The sequence below is a fragment of the Centruroides vittatus genome, unplaced genomic scaffold (assembly GCF_030686945.1).
Source record: "Centruroides vittatus isolate TY-2023 unplaced genomic scaffold, ASM3068694v2 contig_484, whole genome shotgun sequence".
NCBI lineage: Eukaryota > Metazoa > Arthropoda > Arachnida > Scorpiones > Buthidae > Centruroides > Centruroides vittatus.
In genome coordinates, this window is record NW_027122274.1 from 2760040 (window position 1) to 2780797 (window position 20758).

General features: G+C 30.6%; 1 protein-coding gene across 1 annotated transcript in view; it reads left to right on the top strand.

Annotated features, from left to right (window-relative positions):
- arr (low-density lipoprotein receptor-related protein 6) overlaps positions 1 to 13709 on the top strand; it is an 80639-nt gene extending 66930 nt beyond the window's left edge. Inside the window, 4 exon segments of the mRNA XM_067273665.1 lie at positions 4018 to 4220; positions 4290 to 4489; positions 6165 to 6362; positions 11352 to 13709. Coding sequence (XP_067129766.1) covers positions 4018 to 4220; positions 4290 to 4489; positions 6165 to 6362; positions 11352 to 12756 — 2006 coding nt within the window. The 3' untranslated portion in view covers positions 12757 to 13709.
- The last annotated feature ends 7049 nt before the right edge of the window (positions 13710 to 20758 follow it).

The window sequence follows — 20758 nt, forward strand, 5'->3', positions numbered from 1 at the left end:
TTCATTTCCGGCTGTTTAACTCTATAATAATGAATTCCATTGGCTATGCGGCCCCAATTTGGAGCCTTACGAACTTTCAAAAATTAGAAGTTGTCCAAAATAGGTTTGTACGCAAGATTTTTTTGCTGAATTACAACACACCAGGTAGCGTGTTAAGACTGGAATTAAGCAGGTTTAGATTGAGTGCTACTTTAATAAGGAGATACATGAAATTTTTATTTAAAATAAGAGACGCTCGAAATCTTTCAACTGTATTATTATACCAATTGTATCGAAAATCTTTGATTAAAGTACAAAGCAAAAACTGGGTGTCACAAATTGCACAAATTTTAAAGCGCTTTGGATATTCTATTAAAATATTCCTAGATTTACCTGAAATAAGTGAACAACATTTCCAAATGTTGATACAAAATGTGCTCGAAATCTCCTTATCACAAGACATAGAAGACATATTCACAAGAGAGAAAACGGATTGGTATAACATAATTCTTGAGTATCCATTTATTAATAACTACATGTTAACTAACCTGGCTTTTAATGTTAAAATATTTTTCATATAACTCAGAATAAACAAAGAATTAATATTAATTTCATTGAGTTTTCAAAGAGTATTTGCCCAAGATGCCAAAAAATAATCTCAAAATTTCACATGTTTTGTGGCTGTAAAGATGCAAAGGAACTAGCACACAATCTTGACTTGCATATGTTAACAGGGTGCACTAATGAAAGAGCAATGTATGAAATATTCCATACAGCCAAGATAGACATAATTTATAGACTATATAAATAGGCCCACAAATTTTTAATGTATCAAATTCATTGAATACATAAGTAATATAAATTAATGGTATTGTATGTTATAGAACCATGTGTATGAAGAAAGTTACCAGTTGCAGTATAGGTTGAAATGACTTTAAATTGATGTTATTAAAATAATTATAATTGGTAACTAAATGTGGAATATAATGCTTGGTTTGACTTGTGTTGCTAGTGTATTTTTTAACATTAATAACAAGCGATTGTTGTCAAAAACATCCTTTGTAACTGGCTATCGCCTTATTACGAATAAATTTTGAATTGAATTGAAATTGAATTGAATTGAAATTAACACTGTTATAACTTTGCTGATCCAACTCTAGAGTTAAACCATAGGGGTTTTGATTCATTAAATTTATAAACTTTGTGATGTTGCAATCGTCCTTCCACAAGATAAAGATGTCGTCCACGTATCTCACGTATAATGAAATATCCTGCTCTACTATCGGGAGAATACTGCTTTCTAGATTGCGGAGTACCAATTCGCAGAGTATATAAGACATAGGGCTACCCATCGGTACCCCTCGCCCCTGTATATAAGTTTTGTCCTCGAAGCCAAAGAAAGATGTGTGACATATCAAGTCCGCTAATTCCAAGATCTGGGTGTGGTACTTTCCAGCGTTCTTAATATTGGCTAATAAAAAGTCCCGTAAGGCACAAAAGCAAGGATGCAACTTGATTGAGGGATATAACGCCTTATAATCCAACACTGTTAAACACTCCTTATTCATGAGCGCAACATCCTCAAGTTTTTGGATCAATTCTATCGAATTTTTGATCGAAAACAGCGAAACTTGCATATTATTTTGTATAAATTTAAGTAGAAGTTTTTCTATCTTCAACATCGGAGCATTGCACTTTTCCACTACAGGGCGTAATTGAGAACCCGTTTTATGCGTTTTTCCGAAAGCAAACATTCTCGGAGTCCTGGGAGCTTGTAAAGTGGCATCACTCATATGTAGCAATTTCGTTAGAGGGGTTCGGGTGAATCTTATCACTTTTTGTTGCAATGCTTCCAAGTAATTATTCGGGGCGAGATGACATTTCGTGCTATCGATGTATTCATTTAACTTTTCCCTATACGAGCTTCATTTGATGAGTACAAGACTTTTCGATTCTTTAATTGAATTTTGGATACAATTAAAAAACTACAATACATCCGAACAACGGCTTTGCAACATGGCTATGGAACAGAAAAAATAGATGCTCTCATCAAGAAGGATCATAACCGAGCACGTGGGATGAATAGAAACCATCCAAGAGAAAAAGTGATCTTCAATTACATTCCTTTTCTTAAGCCGTTAGTTAAGAGGATTTCCAGGAATAGGAATTTGCAAATTATTTATCGACGCAATCCCACCGTATACAAGCTTTTAAGGAATGATAAGATGAAATATGAGCGTAACTCCCTAACAGGAATTTATTCGATACCATTAAAGGATCACAGGTTCGATTCTAAATTAGTATACAGGGGCAACATTGAGGAATTTAAAAAAGAGGATTAATGAACACAAGCGGTCGGTGGAAAAATCGGTTGATAGTACGGTCCTCGCCAATTATGCTAAGCAGCAGGGCATCACGGTCTTTTGGGACCAAGCCTCCATCATCAGGTCTACAAGATCGAAACACGCAATAAAGTTTTTTGAAAAATTGGAAATCCACAGAGCACAGAGAAGTACAGGGATGCTGATGGGCTTTCCACAGCTTGGAAATCTTTATGCGATGATTTGGACTAATTATAGAAGTACGATAATCCTAGAGCTGATGTTGGTCTTGTTTTATGTTGTTGGGCTTTCTAGCCCATTACATACGATTACTCTCATCCGTCTTTAATGACGGATGAGAGTAATCGTAAAATACTGCGATAATCCGCGATAGATTTAAACCTCATGTTGTTTTTTGTTTTATTTTTCGTTTTATTTTTATTTATATTTTATATTTTTATTTTTTGTTTATAAAATATTGGCATAATTTTGTAAATTATAATAATCCTGTTTATTTTATTTTATTTTTTATTGTAATTGTACCGTTAATTTTTCGTAATATTTGTTCGAATTACATATTTGATTTAAAGAAGTAACTGAAGATGGACGCTTAATGCGTTTGAAAACGTTCTTAAGATTAAAGAATTTTTGCTGAAGTTTGAATGGTTGTTTATTTTATGATATTGTCTCGATAGAAACAAGTACAAAGTTTGCAAGTATGAAGTTTTTCTTCATAAACCTGATTATTGAAGCCAAACAAACTGCTGAATTATCAGGCTATAAGCTTGATACCACTTTTAAAGCAGCTGAGGTAGACAAATCAAGAATATTTGAGAGCAAAAGAAGTACTGCAACGCATCTTGAAAACAAACTAGAAATCTTTGACGCTATGGGTGAAAAAACATGCAACATTTGTCTTCTTGTAAATGCATTAATGATGATTCCACCCACATCCATTGAATTGGAAAGGGCATTTTGACCATGTTTGGTTTTCAAAATCTTAATACAAAATATTATTGTAAATTTTTATATGTTTTATTTAAAAAATGAAAATTACCTTCTAAGTTAGAAGTTGATCTAAGTTCATTTTTTTCTTTAAATTTTCAACTCAATTCAAAGGTATTTTTTGGTAAGCAGTTTCCAACAAATATTAATAAATTTTTTCTATTAGTGAAAATTTCTATGTAATTCAAATGTGATTTTTAATAGATATTTTACACAGCATTGTTAATATTATGATTTTGGAGGTTTCAGAACGTATTAAATTACTTAAAATCTAATGATGTAAAATAAACCTTTAAAAAATGAAAAATAATTATATCTTAAAAATAATTAATTATATCCCGGGATCCTGGGAAACTATCCTGGAATCCCAGGACAAGCAAAAGATCAGGAAATGAGAAACCCTAGTGAGAATATATGAAGAAAAAGATAGAGTACATTTAAAATAAAAATATATCAATAGTTTATTACACTGCCAGAACTGAATGTTTTGTTCAGGTATATACTGTTTTACTATGTACTGTCAAAAGAATTGTTTTGCATTACAAAAATTGAGTATATTTTTAACATTTATACAATATTAAATAAAACAAATAATTATAATTAAACTAATTACTTAAAAATATAAAGTTGATATAAGGTTTAAGGAATTACAAAGCAAGTGTACATCGATTTAAAAAAAATTACTAATTCTTTTTGTATATTTTATTTTCAGGTCCAAAGAATTTTATTTTATTTAGCCAGAAAAATAATATTGGTAGAATGATCCCTGATTTGCAGAACACTCCCGAGATCATGCTTCCCATCTCTCATCTAAAACATGTGAGAGGTCTTGAATATGATTATATAGACAAATTCATTTATTGGATAGATGGCAGGTCTCAAACAATTCGAAGGGGTTATGATAATGGAACAAAGGTAAAATAAAATAAATAAAATATACAACATTTTATTTAAATTACTTAAATATATTTCTGATTTGAATAGATGAGTGTTGTTGTACAAAGTCTCAATGAATTGATTCATCCAATTGATATGGCAATAGAACCATATTCTCGTAGTCTGTATTGGTCATGTGCACGACACAATGTCATTAATGTAACAAAATTAAATGGAAAAGCTATTGGAATTATCATCAGTGGTGATGATCAGAAACCAAGGCATATAGCAATTCATCCTAATAAAGGGTAAGTCATTAAAAATTGAATTATATTAGTTTGATACACACAACAAATAAGAATGTTTTAGTAAAAGTGATAAAATTAATCTTAAAAGCTTAAAATCTAAAAATTAATATGGAACCCTTCCACTAAAAAAAAGTCAAAATGATGATGGCAGTGTGCCTGTGAGTGCCAGGATTTGGTGGTAGTCTTCAGAAGATACTGTGTGGTTCAGATTGCGGCAAGACCATGCAGCCTATGATATATGTAGAGAGTAAATGCTTGCCCATAGGCTTTGCTTACTTGTTCAAAAATTTTGTGACAATTCAATGATTTCGAGTACCACTGATTCTATTTCCCCCTTTCTTTTTTTGACAGAAAAGTGTTGTGATGATTGTAAGCTAAATATTTTATACAAAATAATAATATTGAACAACAGAAATGCCATTTCATTTTAGGCACAATTTTGTAATAATAAATCATAATCATAATGTAATAGATTTTTATCTATTACATTATATAATTGCCATTATAGATTTTGGCAACAAAACTTTGTTGAGTTCATGTGCATTAGTATATTTTTTGGTTTTTATTTTTAAAGATTAATAAATCAATAAAGTGATGAAAGTTACTATGTAAAAAAATTAACTGATGATTTATATATATAAAATTGTCAGTTAATTTTTTTTAATTCTTATTATTGATTATCAAAATGAAGTTAAGCATAGTAATAATGTAAAGAATCAATTTGAAAATCAACTGAGCTTATTATTATATCCAAACAAAAAAATGAATTCTCTTTTCCAAAATTGTATGTAATTGATGATTTATAACTGAAAATTTTATTTTTAGCTTATTAAAATTGGCAAATATAATTTTATATTTAAACTATTTGAAGAAAACTTTCAAATCTTTTAAATAGCAAAGTGTGCATATTGACTTATCTCCTGGTTATGAAATTTTTAAAGCAAAAATTTTTTATAATACTGTGTATATTATTGTAAAGAAAAAATTGTAAAAAATCCAGGACAAAATATATTTTTTAAAACAAATTGTAAAAAAAGATACAAAATATTAAAGACTTATATGAATAACGGTATTCTTGTATCCATGCCGTACAAGAATACTGTTATTCATATAAGTCTTTAATATTTTGTAATTTTTACAATTTGTTTTTAAAAAGAAATATGTATGTTATATTTATAAATTATCAAAGAATGCTTTTTTTAATATAAAAGTTTTGTAGTGACGAGAAGAAGATTAACTACAGTATAAAATTTTTCCATATTTATTAATTTATTATATTTGTCACATACATGAAAACCATGAAAACAAAGAAAAACACATTATTGAAGTGATTACAAATAAGGCAGCTTCTGAATCTGTTTTATCATTTTCATAAAGACATGTTTTCATCATAAAAGATTCATTCAGTTGATTAGGATAATACATGCTTTAATGTAAAAAAAGGTATTGTATTGACATAACTCATTTATATATATTTAACATTATCTTTGTCCACTATCCTTATTGAATTATATTTTTTCATCATTTTTTCAATTCAGAACAATTCTAGCATGATACATATGAGGTCTGCATAATTATTTTCTAAACATTTTCTAATAATTTTCTATATTAATTCTGTTTGTGTTTGTCTTGTGTATTTTATATTACAGTGTAATATTAGAATAATTTTTTCCAGATTAATATTTTGGACAAATCTGATTCATCCTCCTAGAATTGAAAAATCAAGTTTAGATGGTTTAAATAAACAAATTATAATCAAAGATGGATTGACTCAGCCTGGAGCCTTAGCTGTAGATACAATAAATAATCTTATCTTTTGGTCAGATCTGAATGCTAAAACAATTGAAACAGCTGACCTTCATGGCTCTAAAAGGTAATAATAATTTTATTATTATGTTGGGTTATGTGAGATATACTCGGTTAACACTGGTGGCTCTGTACTATGCTGGACCAAAGTCAAGGCATAGTAACAAAAATTAAAGGAGTATATCAGTGTGTGTGTGTCTGTATTCAGGAATTTCCTCACAATATGACATGTCTTCAATATAGTGGCCTTCTGTAGTGATGTATGTGTGGTATGACACCTGTAGAGAGAACGACAAGTACAATAAGCACCCTATTCATCCTCCACAGATGCCTTATTTCCTGGGCGAGTTCTGTGTACTTGCTGACTTTTTCAGTGCCATGTGTTTTGTACATTGTGAGTGTTTAGAATGGATACGTCTATAATATGTGTGATTTTATCGTGTTTGTCAATGAGTGTGATGTCTGGTCTGTTGTGGTAAATTGTTTTATCTGTGATTATGGCTCTGTCGTAGTACATTTTGTGCATGTTGTTTTCCAATACTGTCTGCGGAATGTATTTGTAGTATGGTTTGTGGATGTCTACTAATTTGTGTTTCTTTGCAAGCTCTTGGTGTATTATATTTGCCACTTGATTATGTCTGTGTAAATAATCTCTGTGCCAAGAGCTTGCAACCAGAAGTGATGTATTGTATAGTTTCTGGCATGATATGACATTTTCTGCATGTGTCATTTGTGAGTGTTGCATCTTTGAGTATGTGTTTTCTGTAGTTTTTAGTATTTATGACCTGATCCTGTATGGCAATCAAATCCTTCCATCTTCCCAAAGAGGCATCCCCGAGCTAATCAGCTGTTTGACGCAGTTTTGTCAACAAAATCCTGGATCAGGTCATAAGGATGCCTGCCATGGAGTGCCTCTTGAGCCCATGATTGCTTAACGGTGTCTATGCTTTTTATATGTTGTGTTGTGTCTATATGATGTGAGTGTAAGTTTAATGGTGTGTTATTTGAGTCTGCTAGAGTTACTGCTTTATGTAACTGTGATGTTTCTTGCTTTTTGTAGAAAAACTCTCGCAGTGACTGTATTTGTTCATAGTGAAGGTTAACTATGTCAATCAGGCCACGTCCGCCATCTTTACGTGGAAGGGTTAATCTTTCTGTGGTGGATTTAGGGTGATGATGTTTGTACTTAGTGAGTGGTGTTCTTGTTTTCCTTTGGAGTTGCTCAAGATCTGTGTGAGTGCAATGTATAACTCCAAAAAAATATGTGAGTACTGGGATGACATATGTTTATTGCTTTAACTGTGTTTTGCATTTAACTCTGTTCTGAGAATAGCATTTAACCTACTTTGGTATTCTTTAATTAATCTTTGCTTTATTTGTATATGTTCTGTTAGTTTGGCCTGTTGGAATCCTAAATACTTGTAGAACTCACCCTCTTCCATGGATTCAATAACATCTCCATTTCCAAGTGCAAAATCTTCTTTCTTCAGGATTCCTTTTTCTGTGTGAAGTGTTTTGCATTTATCTAGGCCAAATTCCATTTGTATGTCCTTGGTGTATGAATGTGTGATTTGTAGGAGTTGATGAAGTTGTTTTTGTGTGGATGCATGAAGTTTTATGTCATCCATGTACATGAGATGTGACAGTGTAAACTGTGTTGTTTTTTCATGTCTGATATTGTAACTGTATTGCGTGTTGTTTAACATGTTGGATAATGGGTTCAGGGCTAAGCAGAACCAGAGAGGACTCAAGGAATCTCCTTGAAAAATTCCTCGCCTAATAAAAATTTGCTTTGTTTGTATGGAAGTGTTACTAACCCTGAGATGTAGTGTTGTTCTCCAGTGCTGCATAGTGTTTTGAAAGAATGCAATGAGTGATGGATGTATTTTGTACATGTGTAGAATATGTAGCAGCCAACTGTGTGGAACACTGTCGAATGCTTTTCTGTAGTCTATATATGCCATGTGTATGTTTCTGTGTTGTTTGTGTGCTTGCCGTAGAATGACTGAATCTATGAGTAACTGTTCTTTGCATCCCCTGTGATTTCAACGGCAACCTTTTTGTTGTTTCGTTAGAATGTCGTGTTCTTCAACATGTTTGTATATTTTGTTTGCGATACAGGATGTCAATAATTTGTAGAGTGTTGGAAGACATGTAATTGGTCTGTATTGTGTGGGGTCTGTGGTAGTGTTGTTTTTAGGTTTCATGTAGGTGATGCCCTGAGTAAGAAAATTTGGCATATCTTGTGGATTGATGATGATATGTGTTAGGTGTTTAGCTAGTTCCTGGTGCAGTGATGTAAACTTTTTGTACCAGAAATTGTGAATGTTGTCTACACCAGGTGTCTTCCAGTTGTGTGTTCTGTTAACAGTGTATTGGAAATCATGTATGTTTATTTCAGCACAGGGCATAGTTGGTATGTTGTGCAAGTTTCTGTTCTCCTCCTCGATCCAGCCTGCATCAGCATTGTGCGTGACAGCACTGGACCAAAGAGAAGACCAATAAGTTGTGAGTTCTTCTTCTGTTGGTGTGCCACTGTGCTGTGTATCAGTGTTTGCTTTGTTATTAATTTGTCTGTAAAAGGGTTTTTCATTGTTTGTAAATACTTTATTTTGTTGTTTTTGTAGTGAACATGTTTTGTATCATTTGAGTCTTTGGCTGCAAGTTTTTGTTTTAGTGTATCAATGTACTCTGTGATGCGTGTGTTGTGATGTTCATGTTTTGTGTGTGTTTTTATTTTCTTGAAAATGTTTTTGAGGTGTTTCCTTAATTTGGGTATTATGTTGTTTTTAGTGTATTGTGTCAACCTGCCTAATTGCTGTCTAATGTCATTTATTTGTGTTTCTATTCTTCTCTGCCAGGCAGGCTTGTGATAGAATTGTGTTTTCTGTGTATTTGTGTGATTGTACTTTCAGTCCATGGTGTGTCACTACTGTGACTGCCCCAGCATAAACTAATGTATGAATGTATGAGAGTGTAGAAATTGAATGAATGTACTGTGGTAGTGAGTGTTTACATGATTTAGTGTTTTTCCTACTTCCTTTGACGTGTTGATTTTTGGTATTCGTGGTCTTTGTGTGGAATCTGTGCCCTTAGTGAGTGTTTCTTGAAATATAAGTGACAGCGTATTAACAATCTTTGTCTATGTTATCAGTGATGGATGAGGAAGTGTCTGTAGTATTGTCAGTGGTAATTGTTGTATGTGTGTTATTATCAATGCTTGTTGCTGGATTATCCTGACAGGTTATGTGATCTTCATTAATGTTAGATGTTTCTGTCTGTTGATGTATTTGATCAGCAAATTGTTGTTTTATAAGTTCAAGTGTTGTTTGTGGAATAAGGTTGTTGTATATAATTGTTCTTTTTTGATCAACAACCCTTTGTTTGGTGACAGTGAGATGAGGATATTGTTGTGTGAATCTATTGTGTAGTTGTTGTCTGTATGCTGTCATGTTTGTTTCGAGTTTTGTGATGGTGTAGTAAGTACGGATGATAAAATCATTCATTTCTATTGTCCATTTCATCTGTTGGCATGGTTTTCCAGCCTTTGTGGTCTGTGGATGCAATGCCACAGAAACACCAAGGCTAGGTTGGTTCCTCACATCTGTTGAGGGCATTGCAGTAGCCATGCTTGGGCCAGTGCTGCTTTTGCCACTGGTAACCAAGGAAGACTGCGACCTATTTTTCAAACGCGAGCTTCTGCCTAACCCATGAACGCAGATTTTGTTCACCCAGGCGATGTTCAAGCCGGTATCACACTTTGATCTGGTTACTATCATAATAAATATATCCACAGAATGTGGGTGTGGTCACTCTTAGCTTCATTTCTCCCCATAGACCTTACTGGCATGGGTGTCCCTACCAGGAGCTTGTGCTCCACCCTGCATTGCTCTATGGTTCAGTAAAATTACTGGGCTCTCCCACCATGACCAGGTGGTGACTACAGGAGAGTTATTATTATTATTGATTTGGTATATACAAAATCGAAGTTTGATGTATAATACATATCTAAGTAATACAAATTAAACATTCAGTTGATTCCTATCTAATAGATACAAATAGAAATTGAATATTTAAAAATATTCTTTCTCATTTATTATCTTTATTGACAAGGAGTTTGAATGAAGTGTAAGTAATCATTTGATTATCATCTCCTGCATAGATTATTAGCAAAGATATTTCAAATTGTTATTATAAATTCTGAAAAGCAATAATTAATTAGAATCATTAAATTACTCAGATTTATGGGAATTTTTTAAATTATGCAATGTGTAGGAAAATATAAAATATATTTTTTTGATTCAACTTTGGGATTCAAATAAACTGTGGGAAATAAAGATGATTAAAAATAAACCCAAGGTTGAAAAGCATGAGAAACATATTGAAGTACTATAGAGTAGAAAAGCACTTTAGAGTGATAGGTAAGAAATTTAACTAAAATTCTACGTTTTCAAATTGTGTAGAGTATCTATTCCAAGGTTCACAGGAACATTTTCTAAAATAAAATTTTAAATATTGTTGAATATTGAATGTGGGAAGGTCATAATTAAGTTCACAAGTTGAAGGTTATCAGCCAAAAGATAATTTAGGAAAACTCAAATTTGAGTTTTCCTAAATTATCATTTGGCTAATCTGATTCAGTGTCTTCCAATTTAGTTGTTAACTAGGAAAATTATTATACTATTAGATTAATTATGTCAAATGTTGTAGCTGAACCCATAAATACAATCAATAAATGGATTTGATAGTTCTGAAAATGTACAAGTAATTGAAGTCTCTCTTTCAATTTTTACCCACTCCTGTTTAAGATGATAAATATCAGCCTCAAAAACCCTGAGGATACATGTTTAAAAAAATAAACTCTCCTGTAGTTTAATTTATATACATATTCCTTCTTATATCTATATTGAACTTTAATTGAGGAACTGTTTATTTTATACTAATTCTAAGATTCAGATGAATTTTTAACACAACCAGAAATATGTATACATTCAAAATGTCTTAATATATTAAAAAGGATTTAAAATTTAAGTTAGTGTTTTTTTCTTATTTTCAGACAAATCCTTGTAACAGGAAGCCTTTTTCAACCAGTGTCATTGACTGTTTTAGGAGATTATCTATATTGGATTGATAAGGATCAACAAATTATTGAAAGAGTTAATAAGTTAAATGGTAAAAATCAGCATAAATTTCAATACAGACCTTCACATCTCACAGATATAGTGGCTGTTTCTCCTTTAGAAGGAAACAGTAGTCATCCTTGTTTTGTTAATAATGGCGGTTGTTCACATTTGTGTATTATGAATGATACAGGTAAAAAATACTGTTCCTGTCCCATTGATCTCATCCTTGAGAAAAATGAAAAAACATGTATAAATCCACCTGTGTGTGGTCCTGATCAATTTAGATGTCAGTCAGGAAAAATGAGTTGTATTCCAGAAGCTTGGAGATGTGATGGCTTTGTAGAATGTGATGACATGTTGGATGAACTCAACTGTACTGAATGCAAATCTAATCAATATAAGTGCAAAAATGATAAATGTATTGATCCAAAACTAGTGTGTGATGGAGTTCCTAATTGCCCAAATGGAGAAGATGAAGCATGCTGCCAGAAAGATCAATACTATTGTGCTGCACTTAAAAAATGTATCAGTTTGACCATCATATGCCAGACGGAAGAATGTTCAGAGAGCTTGGATGAAGCTTCACTGCATTGCAAACAGGTAGTAGGATTGATGAAAATGGAAACTAGTTTTGAAGTAAAAGCAAATTATACAATTGGGATTGTAGTAGCTGTGCTTGTCTTAATTGTTCTTGCAATATGGGCATATTTTTGCAAACGAAAAACCCAGGACTTTGATAATAATGATGATACTACAGAGATAAATATGAGTAATAAACCTGTTATTGTTCAACATAAATCTCAGGCTCAAAATTCACAATCTGTTATTATCCCAATTAATTTTGGCAATAATAATAGTTCTAATAATATTTGTATGGGACACTTGCCAAAGAGTTGTCAGATGTATGATCAAAATCATGTGGTAGGAGGCTCTTCCACTAGTTCTATGGATACTCCATATCCTCAAGAAACACTTAACCCTCCTCCAAGTCCAGTAACTGTTTTATCTCAGTGTACCGAATATTGCTGTTCTTCTCATACGAGACCGTCATTGAGATCATACAAGTATCAACGTGCATATCAACCACCACCTCCTCCAACTCCCTGCAGCACGGATGTCTGCGATGACAGTGAACCATATTCTTATAGACAATTATATTATAATATCAGATTAGAATCATCATATGATTCTGATCCTTATCCTCCCCCTCCCACACCAAGAAGTCATTACTTTTCTGATGATAATTGTGGAACGTGTCCTCCTTCTCCTTCGACAGTCAGAAGCTTCTATAATCCTTTACCCCCGCCACCGTCTCCCGTTCCAGAATCAGACAGTTAGCAAGAAACATGTACAAAGTGTACAGATCATTTTTATCATTGGGTCACATCAGTATTAATAGGAGTATTGTTCCTTTAACAATTTCTGCCACAAACTTTATCTCAGACCAGCTGAAAAAAATTGCCATATTTCATTGTTAAGTATACATTTTCATCAGATAATGCCACAAACATTTTTAATGATCAATATTTCTTTTAACATCTAAATACTTCATTAATCATATAAGATTTGGATTTGGATTTTTGGAAGAAGTCATTTTTAAAATAGAATTTATATAATGAGCAAAAATGAAGTTGGCCACATTTGTATAAATTCTAACCTATTATTATCATTTCCAAATCATCCAAGATAGTAACATAGATTTTATATATCATAATTTATTTTATATAACTGTAACCAGACAAATCCGATACTCTTCTGACCAAAGCACGATTTTGATAAATGTAAAGTGTTTTATATGCCCTCGGTATAAATTTTTGAAATAATATATTTTTATAGAAAAAAATTTTCTAAACAGATCATACGAACAAAAAATCTAGTAAATTTTTTTATATTTGTTATTTCATACAGAAGCATACTAAATCACTTAGATATAATATAGATGTAACATATTTGTAACTAATTTTGAAAGTGCAGTAAAGATGGAAAAATTCCTAGTTGGCACGGTTAAACTGATGCAGTAAAGTACCATCAAGAGTTGTTTTTTAATCTTCATTACCATAGTATTTACAAATTTTGATCAGTTATATTTCTATCATGCATTGTCCCAATTTGAAATTCAAAATCTGCTTTCAGAATAATTTTACTTAATTATGTATGATGAATACTATGTAAAAATGTCGTATAGGCATTATTTTTTATGTTTTGTGCCAAATATCATCTTAAAATTTTAAATCCCAGTTGTTTCTTTGTATATGTATTATACTTTAGTACATTAAATGGTTTTGTTAATATATTGTTTTGGTATATTGCTAAAATTACATATGTAAAATTCTTATTGTTATGCATTCTTAAAAGAGCAAAACTTTGATTTTCAAGCTTTAAATACAAAAGTTTTTTATATAATTTTTGATAGATTCTTAAGTTTTGAAAATACACAATCAGTCAAACCTTTAAATAATGCCAATGAATTTTTCTAGGGAAGATTCTTTTACAAGTAGAGAATTCTTCAGTATCTGTAAATTACTAAATGTACAATATTGCATTGTAAATGACAGGAAAATTAACTTTTAAACTTATCTTATTAAAGCATGTACAGTACATACAGTAATTACATTCTTATTGTGTGATCTCCATCAGGTTAGTACCATACTTGATGTTTACATGACTTTGTGAAAACTTTGCTTTAGAAATTGGAATCAGAAACACCCATAGCTTGTTTCTTTATAAATTATAACACACTACCGATATTGAAAATATTAGCAAAAGACATTGTAAATGTTATTGCATTTGTGCATTTTGCTAATATTCTGTCATCTTTCTGAAATTTCAAAATGATCTTTGAATTTATCATTGTAAGGAGTGCTGCTGTTAAATGATTTTTTTAAAAATCACATGATGAGACCTGAACTGAAAAAATTCAAAAAAGGCCACCCAAAAAAAAGTAATAATAATATGGGATATGTATGTGTTGGCATCTATTCGTTTAATATCTCAGGATGGGTTAATGATTAAAAAAAGAAATTTGGCACAGTAGCTTGTGTATAAAGGGTGTAAATTGATGCTATTAAATTTTGATAGTGAAAGGTCAAAGGGGTAGAGAGATAGAAAATGGTCATGTCATATCTTGAATGGATAGGACTTAATGAATATTTTACTTTGTTAGCATTTACAATTTTTTTCTTTTTATATAAAACTACAAAACAACAAATAGCTCCCCACAATTTTATTTATTTATTATGATTAATAATATAAAAGTTATTTTTTTAAAATAAAATTCATAACAACCAAAAAAGTCACCATATATACTTTATACCAATGTTTTTTTAACCTTTTTTAACCTTTTTTTTGCAAATAATTTTACATGGACAAGTAATTATGTATGACTACAAATTATGCTTATCTAGAGTTACTGTATGTAACAAAGTATGTACAGTAACTCTAGACAGTGGCAGCCTTAGGGGGTGGTGAGCAGGGCAATAACCCAAGTAGAAAAAAGTTGATAGTTAAAACTTTTTATTTTATCCTTAGCTATTAGTTACAACAATAAAATAAAATTTCTCATTTAGATTTATTCAATCTCACATTTGTATAAAAAGTAAGATTAACGATATCAAAATTAGTTAATTTATCAGTGAATAATAATATTTTTTGTGATTTGACTGTAAAACATATTTGAAAAATTCACTACTATTTGAATCCTGTGCCTTGCGCATTAGAAAACCCAATTGAACGTGTAGTTTTGTTACTTTCGTGATTTCATCGTGTTTACAATTTATGCTCAGGGAATCCCTGTGTTTCATTTCATCCGTAAACTCTTTGCTCAGTTAAAACTCTTCACCTCTCCTGAATGCAGCCAATATGGCCATCACATTTCAGTAAATTGCTTGTGTGGATAAGCCTTGCTGCAAATCTTTTTTGACCAAAGGGACAAAGCACATTTTTTGAATGGTTTTGAGAAAACTGAAGTTAAAAATTCTGAGCAACTTATAAGTTTTTCAGAACATATATTACATTGTCCCTAAATTATGTCTGCAATTTGAAATTTTTACTCCATCTCCCCCATCTTGTCCAAGTTTCTGTAACCCCATTTCTTCTTCAGACCTCCTTAAAACCTTTATCATTTTATGAGTGCCAGATTAGTTTAAAAAAAATAAATTTAAAAAATCATTAGTTATCAGAACAATTCTGAAAATAAATTTTTAAAGAAAGATGTACCTAAATGCATATTTTTGAATATGAATGTGTATATATAATATACACATTGCATTATTGCAGTTACATTTTAATATGACTAGTTTTTCTCACATTGAAGTTAAATGATAAAAGCCAACAGAAACAAATCATTTTGTAAAGTTTCTTTTACAAAACTATAAGAAAAGTAGTGCATTCACTTACAGATTTGCTTGATATGATGCAGAACCTTGAATAATCAGGGTTCTACTGTATTTTATGTAAACATTGTATTGATTTTTTGGAAAAAGCTCTCATCAAGACATGAACCAGTGATCTTGCAAATAAATCACTTGAAATTTTTAACTTTGATTTTCTTTTAAATGTTTCAGAAGTACTCTCTCTTTGCAGGCAAATGAAAATATCAGATTTTATGAAAAAAAAAAGCATGGAAAAATCAAGATGTTACCGGTACTTTAGATTAAGGTCAACAGGAAAGCTTGGATGATGATATTTTGCTGAAAAGAAAATGTCCTTGTTTAATGGTGTTCAACAGTGAAGAAAAAAATTGATATTAACATGCAATAATTTTGAATGTGATTGTTAGTTAATTACTGATTACTTTAACAAGCAATTTCTCTTAATCATGAAAAATAATGATTTACTTTTGCTAACTTTTGGAACATATAGCATGAATTCACATAACACTGACTTTTTTAGAACTACTGTGTTATATGAGGCAATCTGTACATTAGGCCTCCGAGTGCGGCCTGTACCAACCTCTATGTATATACACTGTATGCCTACTTATTATATCATGAACAGTGCCTAAAAACTTTTTTCTGGACTTAGTGGCAATATTTGCTGCAAATTATTTCCTCACTTCTGAATTTTCCATAAAAGTGCTCAATGCATGCCTAAAATAGAGACAAACAAGTAAGTTTGTCTCTATTTTAGGCATGCATTGAACACCTAAAATACTTTTTTTAAAAATAATTTTGGCTATTGCAGTTAATGTGAGGCTAAGGGTCCTGTATAATTGCATGGGTTGCACAAGTAGTAGTCATATGATTGTTTTAAACATCAAGTCTTATTGTATATTTTATGTAGCAAAACTGGATATCATATACTCTTACTAACAGGCACCATCTGGTAGATTGGATAAGGTGGCACAACATAAGGGTAAGAAATCTAACATCTGCCTAAATACAGGCTTTAGAGGCAGCTTCCTAGACATGTGAAGAAATCTCAGAAAAGTTTTGCTCCTGCTCAATGAGCTGGCTGTGTGGTGTTTATTTAAAAATAACATTTGTTTAATACGACTGATTAAATAACTTTTTGGCTAAGCATAATCCACACAAAAAGTAATAATTTGAAGAACTAGAATGATAAATCAATACAATAATCTAGATTTTAAGAAATTTATTCCAACATAAATTGTTAAAGTTGTTAACATAATACATTATAAAGTTTTAAGATTGAAAAAAAATTTTTTTTTATATAACTTACAAAAACGTATTATTTCTTTAATATATTTAATACTGCCATATTTATTTTTATATTTTATTAGATATAAATACAGTATCATAAATCAAAACTTATTTTATAAAATGCAAAGCAACTTCATTTCTTATATTCACAAGAGCTCCAAAATTTTAAAATACAACCAGTTCTATTTAAGAGAGAATTGAATGCTGATTCCAAAAATACCCTTGTTTATCTCAATATCCTCCAATTTTCAAGATATTGGTAGTTCTTTGTTCTTCCTGCTTTTATTTGTTTCTTTTTGTAATGTAGGTACATTGCAATTGCAGTGACTGTTTTCTTCTCAGCATGACTTATTGTTATAGTCTCTAAAAGTTTTTAATATTTTACAATAAAAATACAAAACAAAGGAAGAATTGAGTGTATTCCAATCTCAAAAATGTAACAAATATCACATATTCTATACATCCATATTTTATATACTGTACATAAAGTGTAGTCTACATTTTTATTTAGTCTTTTAAATATTTAGACTTCTGGAATCTCTCAGAAAAAGCTACCTTAACCATTCTGCTACAGAGAACATACAGTTTTTTTTTGTCTTTCCATGCATGCAACATAAACTTTAACTGCCAATATCTCAAACTAGCGAGGTATTGATGTAAATGAGGACATTTTTGGAATTAGGATTCAGTTTTCTATTAAATAGAACTGATCTGATTTCAAAGTTTTGGAGTCACAGTACAAGCCTTTTCATTGTCAGTATAAAATGTACTTTTGATCTGGCTTTTTTGAATATCACTTTTTATTAAGTCAACATATTTATTTTAATCAAATTTCTTTGGGTTAGTTTAGCTTACCATTCAGCATTCTTAAGCCATGTATACATAGCCTTTATACATAGTTGTTGCTATTATTTTTTTGTAGTTGTGTATGTACTCACACGATGGGATTTTGATATAAACACCATAAGAGTTTTTGGTACAGTTGAAAAAATATTACATTTACAATTTGAAAACAATGACTAAAGTCATATCATCAAATTACTTCATAAGTCTTCTGAACTATTGGTATTACAAACATAATTTTGCTTTGTAGTACTATTTGTATAAACAATTAGTTTTACTGTACCTGAAAAATGTTATCATTGTGTACTAATAGGGAATAAGATTAAATTGGTTAATGTTACTTTTAATATTATAGAAATCTTAAATATTTTGCAGATATGAAACAACAATATTGAATATGTGACAATTTATATACATAATTTATAAATGGTACAAAACTGTGATACTATTATTGTGATACATATACAAAATTATAAATATAATAAACTTCAGTTTTATTTATATTTTTACTGTTAATACATATTTTGCCATTAATTTGTGTACATAAACTACAAGGTAGGGCCAAAAAGTTTCTGGCCTAACTATATTTTAGATGTTATACATATAAAACAATGATGTCATTTTTCAATATAGTCTATTTGTAGTCCAACACACTTATTACATCTTGGAATTAGCATTTCAATACCCTTCAAAGAGTCCACAGTTTTGACTGCAAAATGCTCATAAACTGCCTCCTGCAACTGAAAATCATCATCACTTTTTTGAGTTTCAGAAACAGATGATAATCAGCAGAAACCAGGTCAGGACAGTAGGGTGGGTGGTCAAGCTCCTCAAACCCACACTCCTTCACAGCAGCCGTGTTCACTGGCACATCGTCCTGCAAAGGGTGAACATGTTGCAAATTAATGCAACAAGTCTAACTAAAATGAATGTTTCCAAGTAACTTATGAAAATTGGCAGGAAAAACTATTTTATTGGTCCACAGACAGATATCTGATACAATCGTTATTTTATTCCTATCATGTCTAAAATATAGTTAGGCCAGAAACTTTTGGCACCTACCATGTATTAATGATAAACATCATTTGATTAATAGTTTGTCTATATAAATTGACGGTAAAATAAATATAAATTAGCAGGAAAAAATTAAATAAAACTGAAGTTTATTATATTTACATTTTTGTATTCAAATAATATAGAAAAAGTTGTGTTATCTAATCTTCCTCATTTAAGCTCTGGCAAATAAAGTTAGGCAAAATCAGAAATCCCAAGCTTTCTCCGTCAATAGCACTAATAAGTGTTACATTATTTTGGTCTGATGAAAAAACAGTTATACTGTTAAATCATCTCTATCATTAAAACTGTCCCGATGCCTGATTAGTTATATTGTCTTCTCTTTTCAAAATTTTTCTAGGATATCAGTAAGTGAAACTTTCAGAAGATTACATTTATTTCCAATGCACATTTGCATAGAATAATGTCATTTTTCTTTCTAAAATGAGTGTCTCATTATTATTAAGAACAGGACGGATGTTTTTAGTACAAGCTTGACAAAGCTATATATGATATTAAGATATATAGAGGGAAACTAATTATTATTCAAATGTACTGTGCAAAACAGTTGTTTATGTTATGTCATCATAATTCCACTGGCAGATCCAGAGACAAATGTTGACAAGTATAATGCAAAACTCATTCTCAGCTAATTCAAATTATGAAATTTCTAATTCATTCCAATGTATTCAAAATTTCAAAGATATGCCAAATAATAAAAATTTTACTGTAAACAACAAACAATATTTTATATTATTCAAATATTAGTTGTATAGAATATTGTGTTTAGAAACATAATGTGCATATTTTGTTCTCTGTAATTTCTGTTTGTTCAGTTATTTTATACTTCCAGGTAAGAAACTTTTGTGTTTTTTGTAAAATATTTATATCACACTTAATAAAGATCAATCATTTAAAGAGAAATATAAATCATAAAAATATTCATTTGAATTTTACAAAACATCTATAAATTTTCACAATTACAGAAAACTGCAGTGATACATGCAAGAAAAATTTATAGTTTGTATATTATTTGACTTGTGCAAGCTATCATCACTAAAATTTTTACAATATGTTTAAAGTTTTGGAGTAAATTTATAAGCCTTTACAGCCCTGATGATTTTCATTTATAAACCTCTGACAAATTTTGATCCATAGTAAAGGCTCCACTAAGTGATCAAAACTCTCACTATCATCCATCTTTCCATGAGTTACCATGTACTGTACATTATACCTTAATTTTATTAAACAAATTTCAAATTATTCATTGAAAAAGATTTCCTAATGTGAAGTGTTTAATGTCTTAACAATAACTACTACAATGATAAAATCAATTGATTATATAAATTTCAATTTTTCAAATGTGTAAATTAATAACTAATATTAACAAAATAGGAATGCTTGATTGAATAAATTTATTTAAAATATTTTTAAAGTGGTCATTACAGATAAACATTATCTCTGAATTGCTTAACTTTTACTGTCTGTTAAATCTGTCATTGCTGAGATTGTATAGTCTCCTTAATCTGACTGTTCTGGCCCCATATATGTCAGCAGAATACAAAGTCCAGACATTTTGATGAGTTAACAATTTAAACATAATAAAAATGTGATGCAATGAAAACAGTTGAGAGCACAAATGAATTTCACAACATGAGGTCAACTGTTAATGATGCAACAAAACACAAATTGGACTACTGATCAAAACATTTGAGCATAATGCCATTGCCAGTAATATGTGCCAAATTGGTGAATTTTCACTAAATTTAGTGAGAACTGTAGTT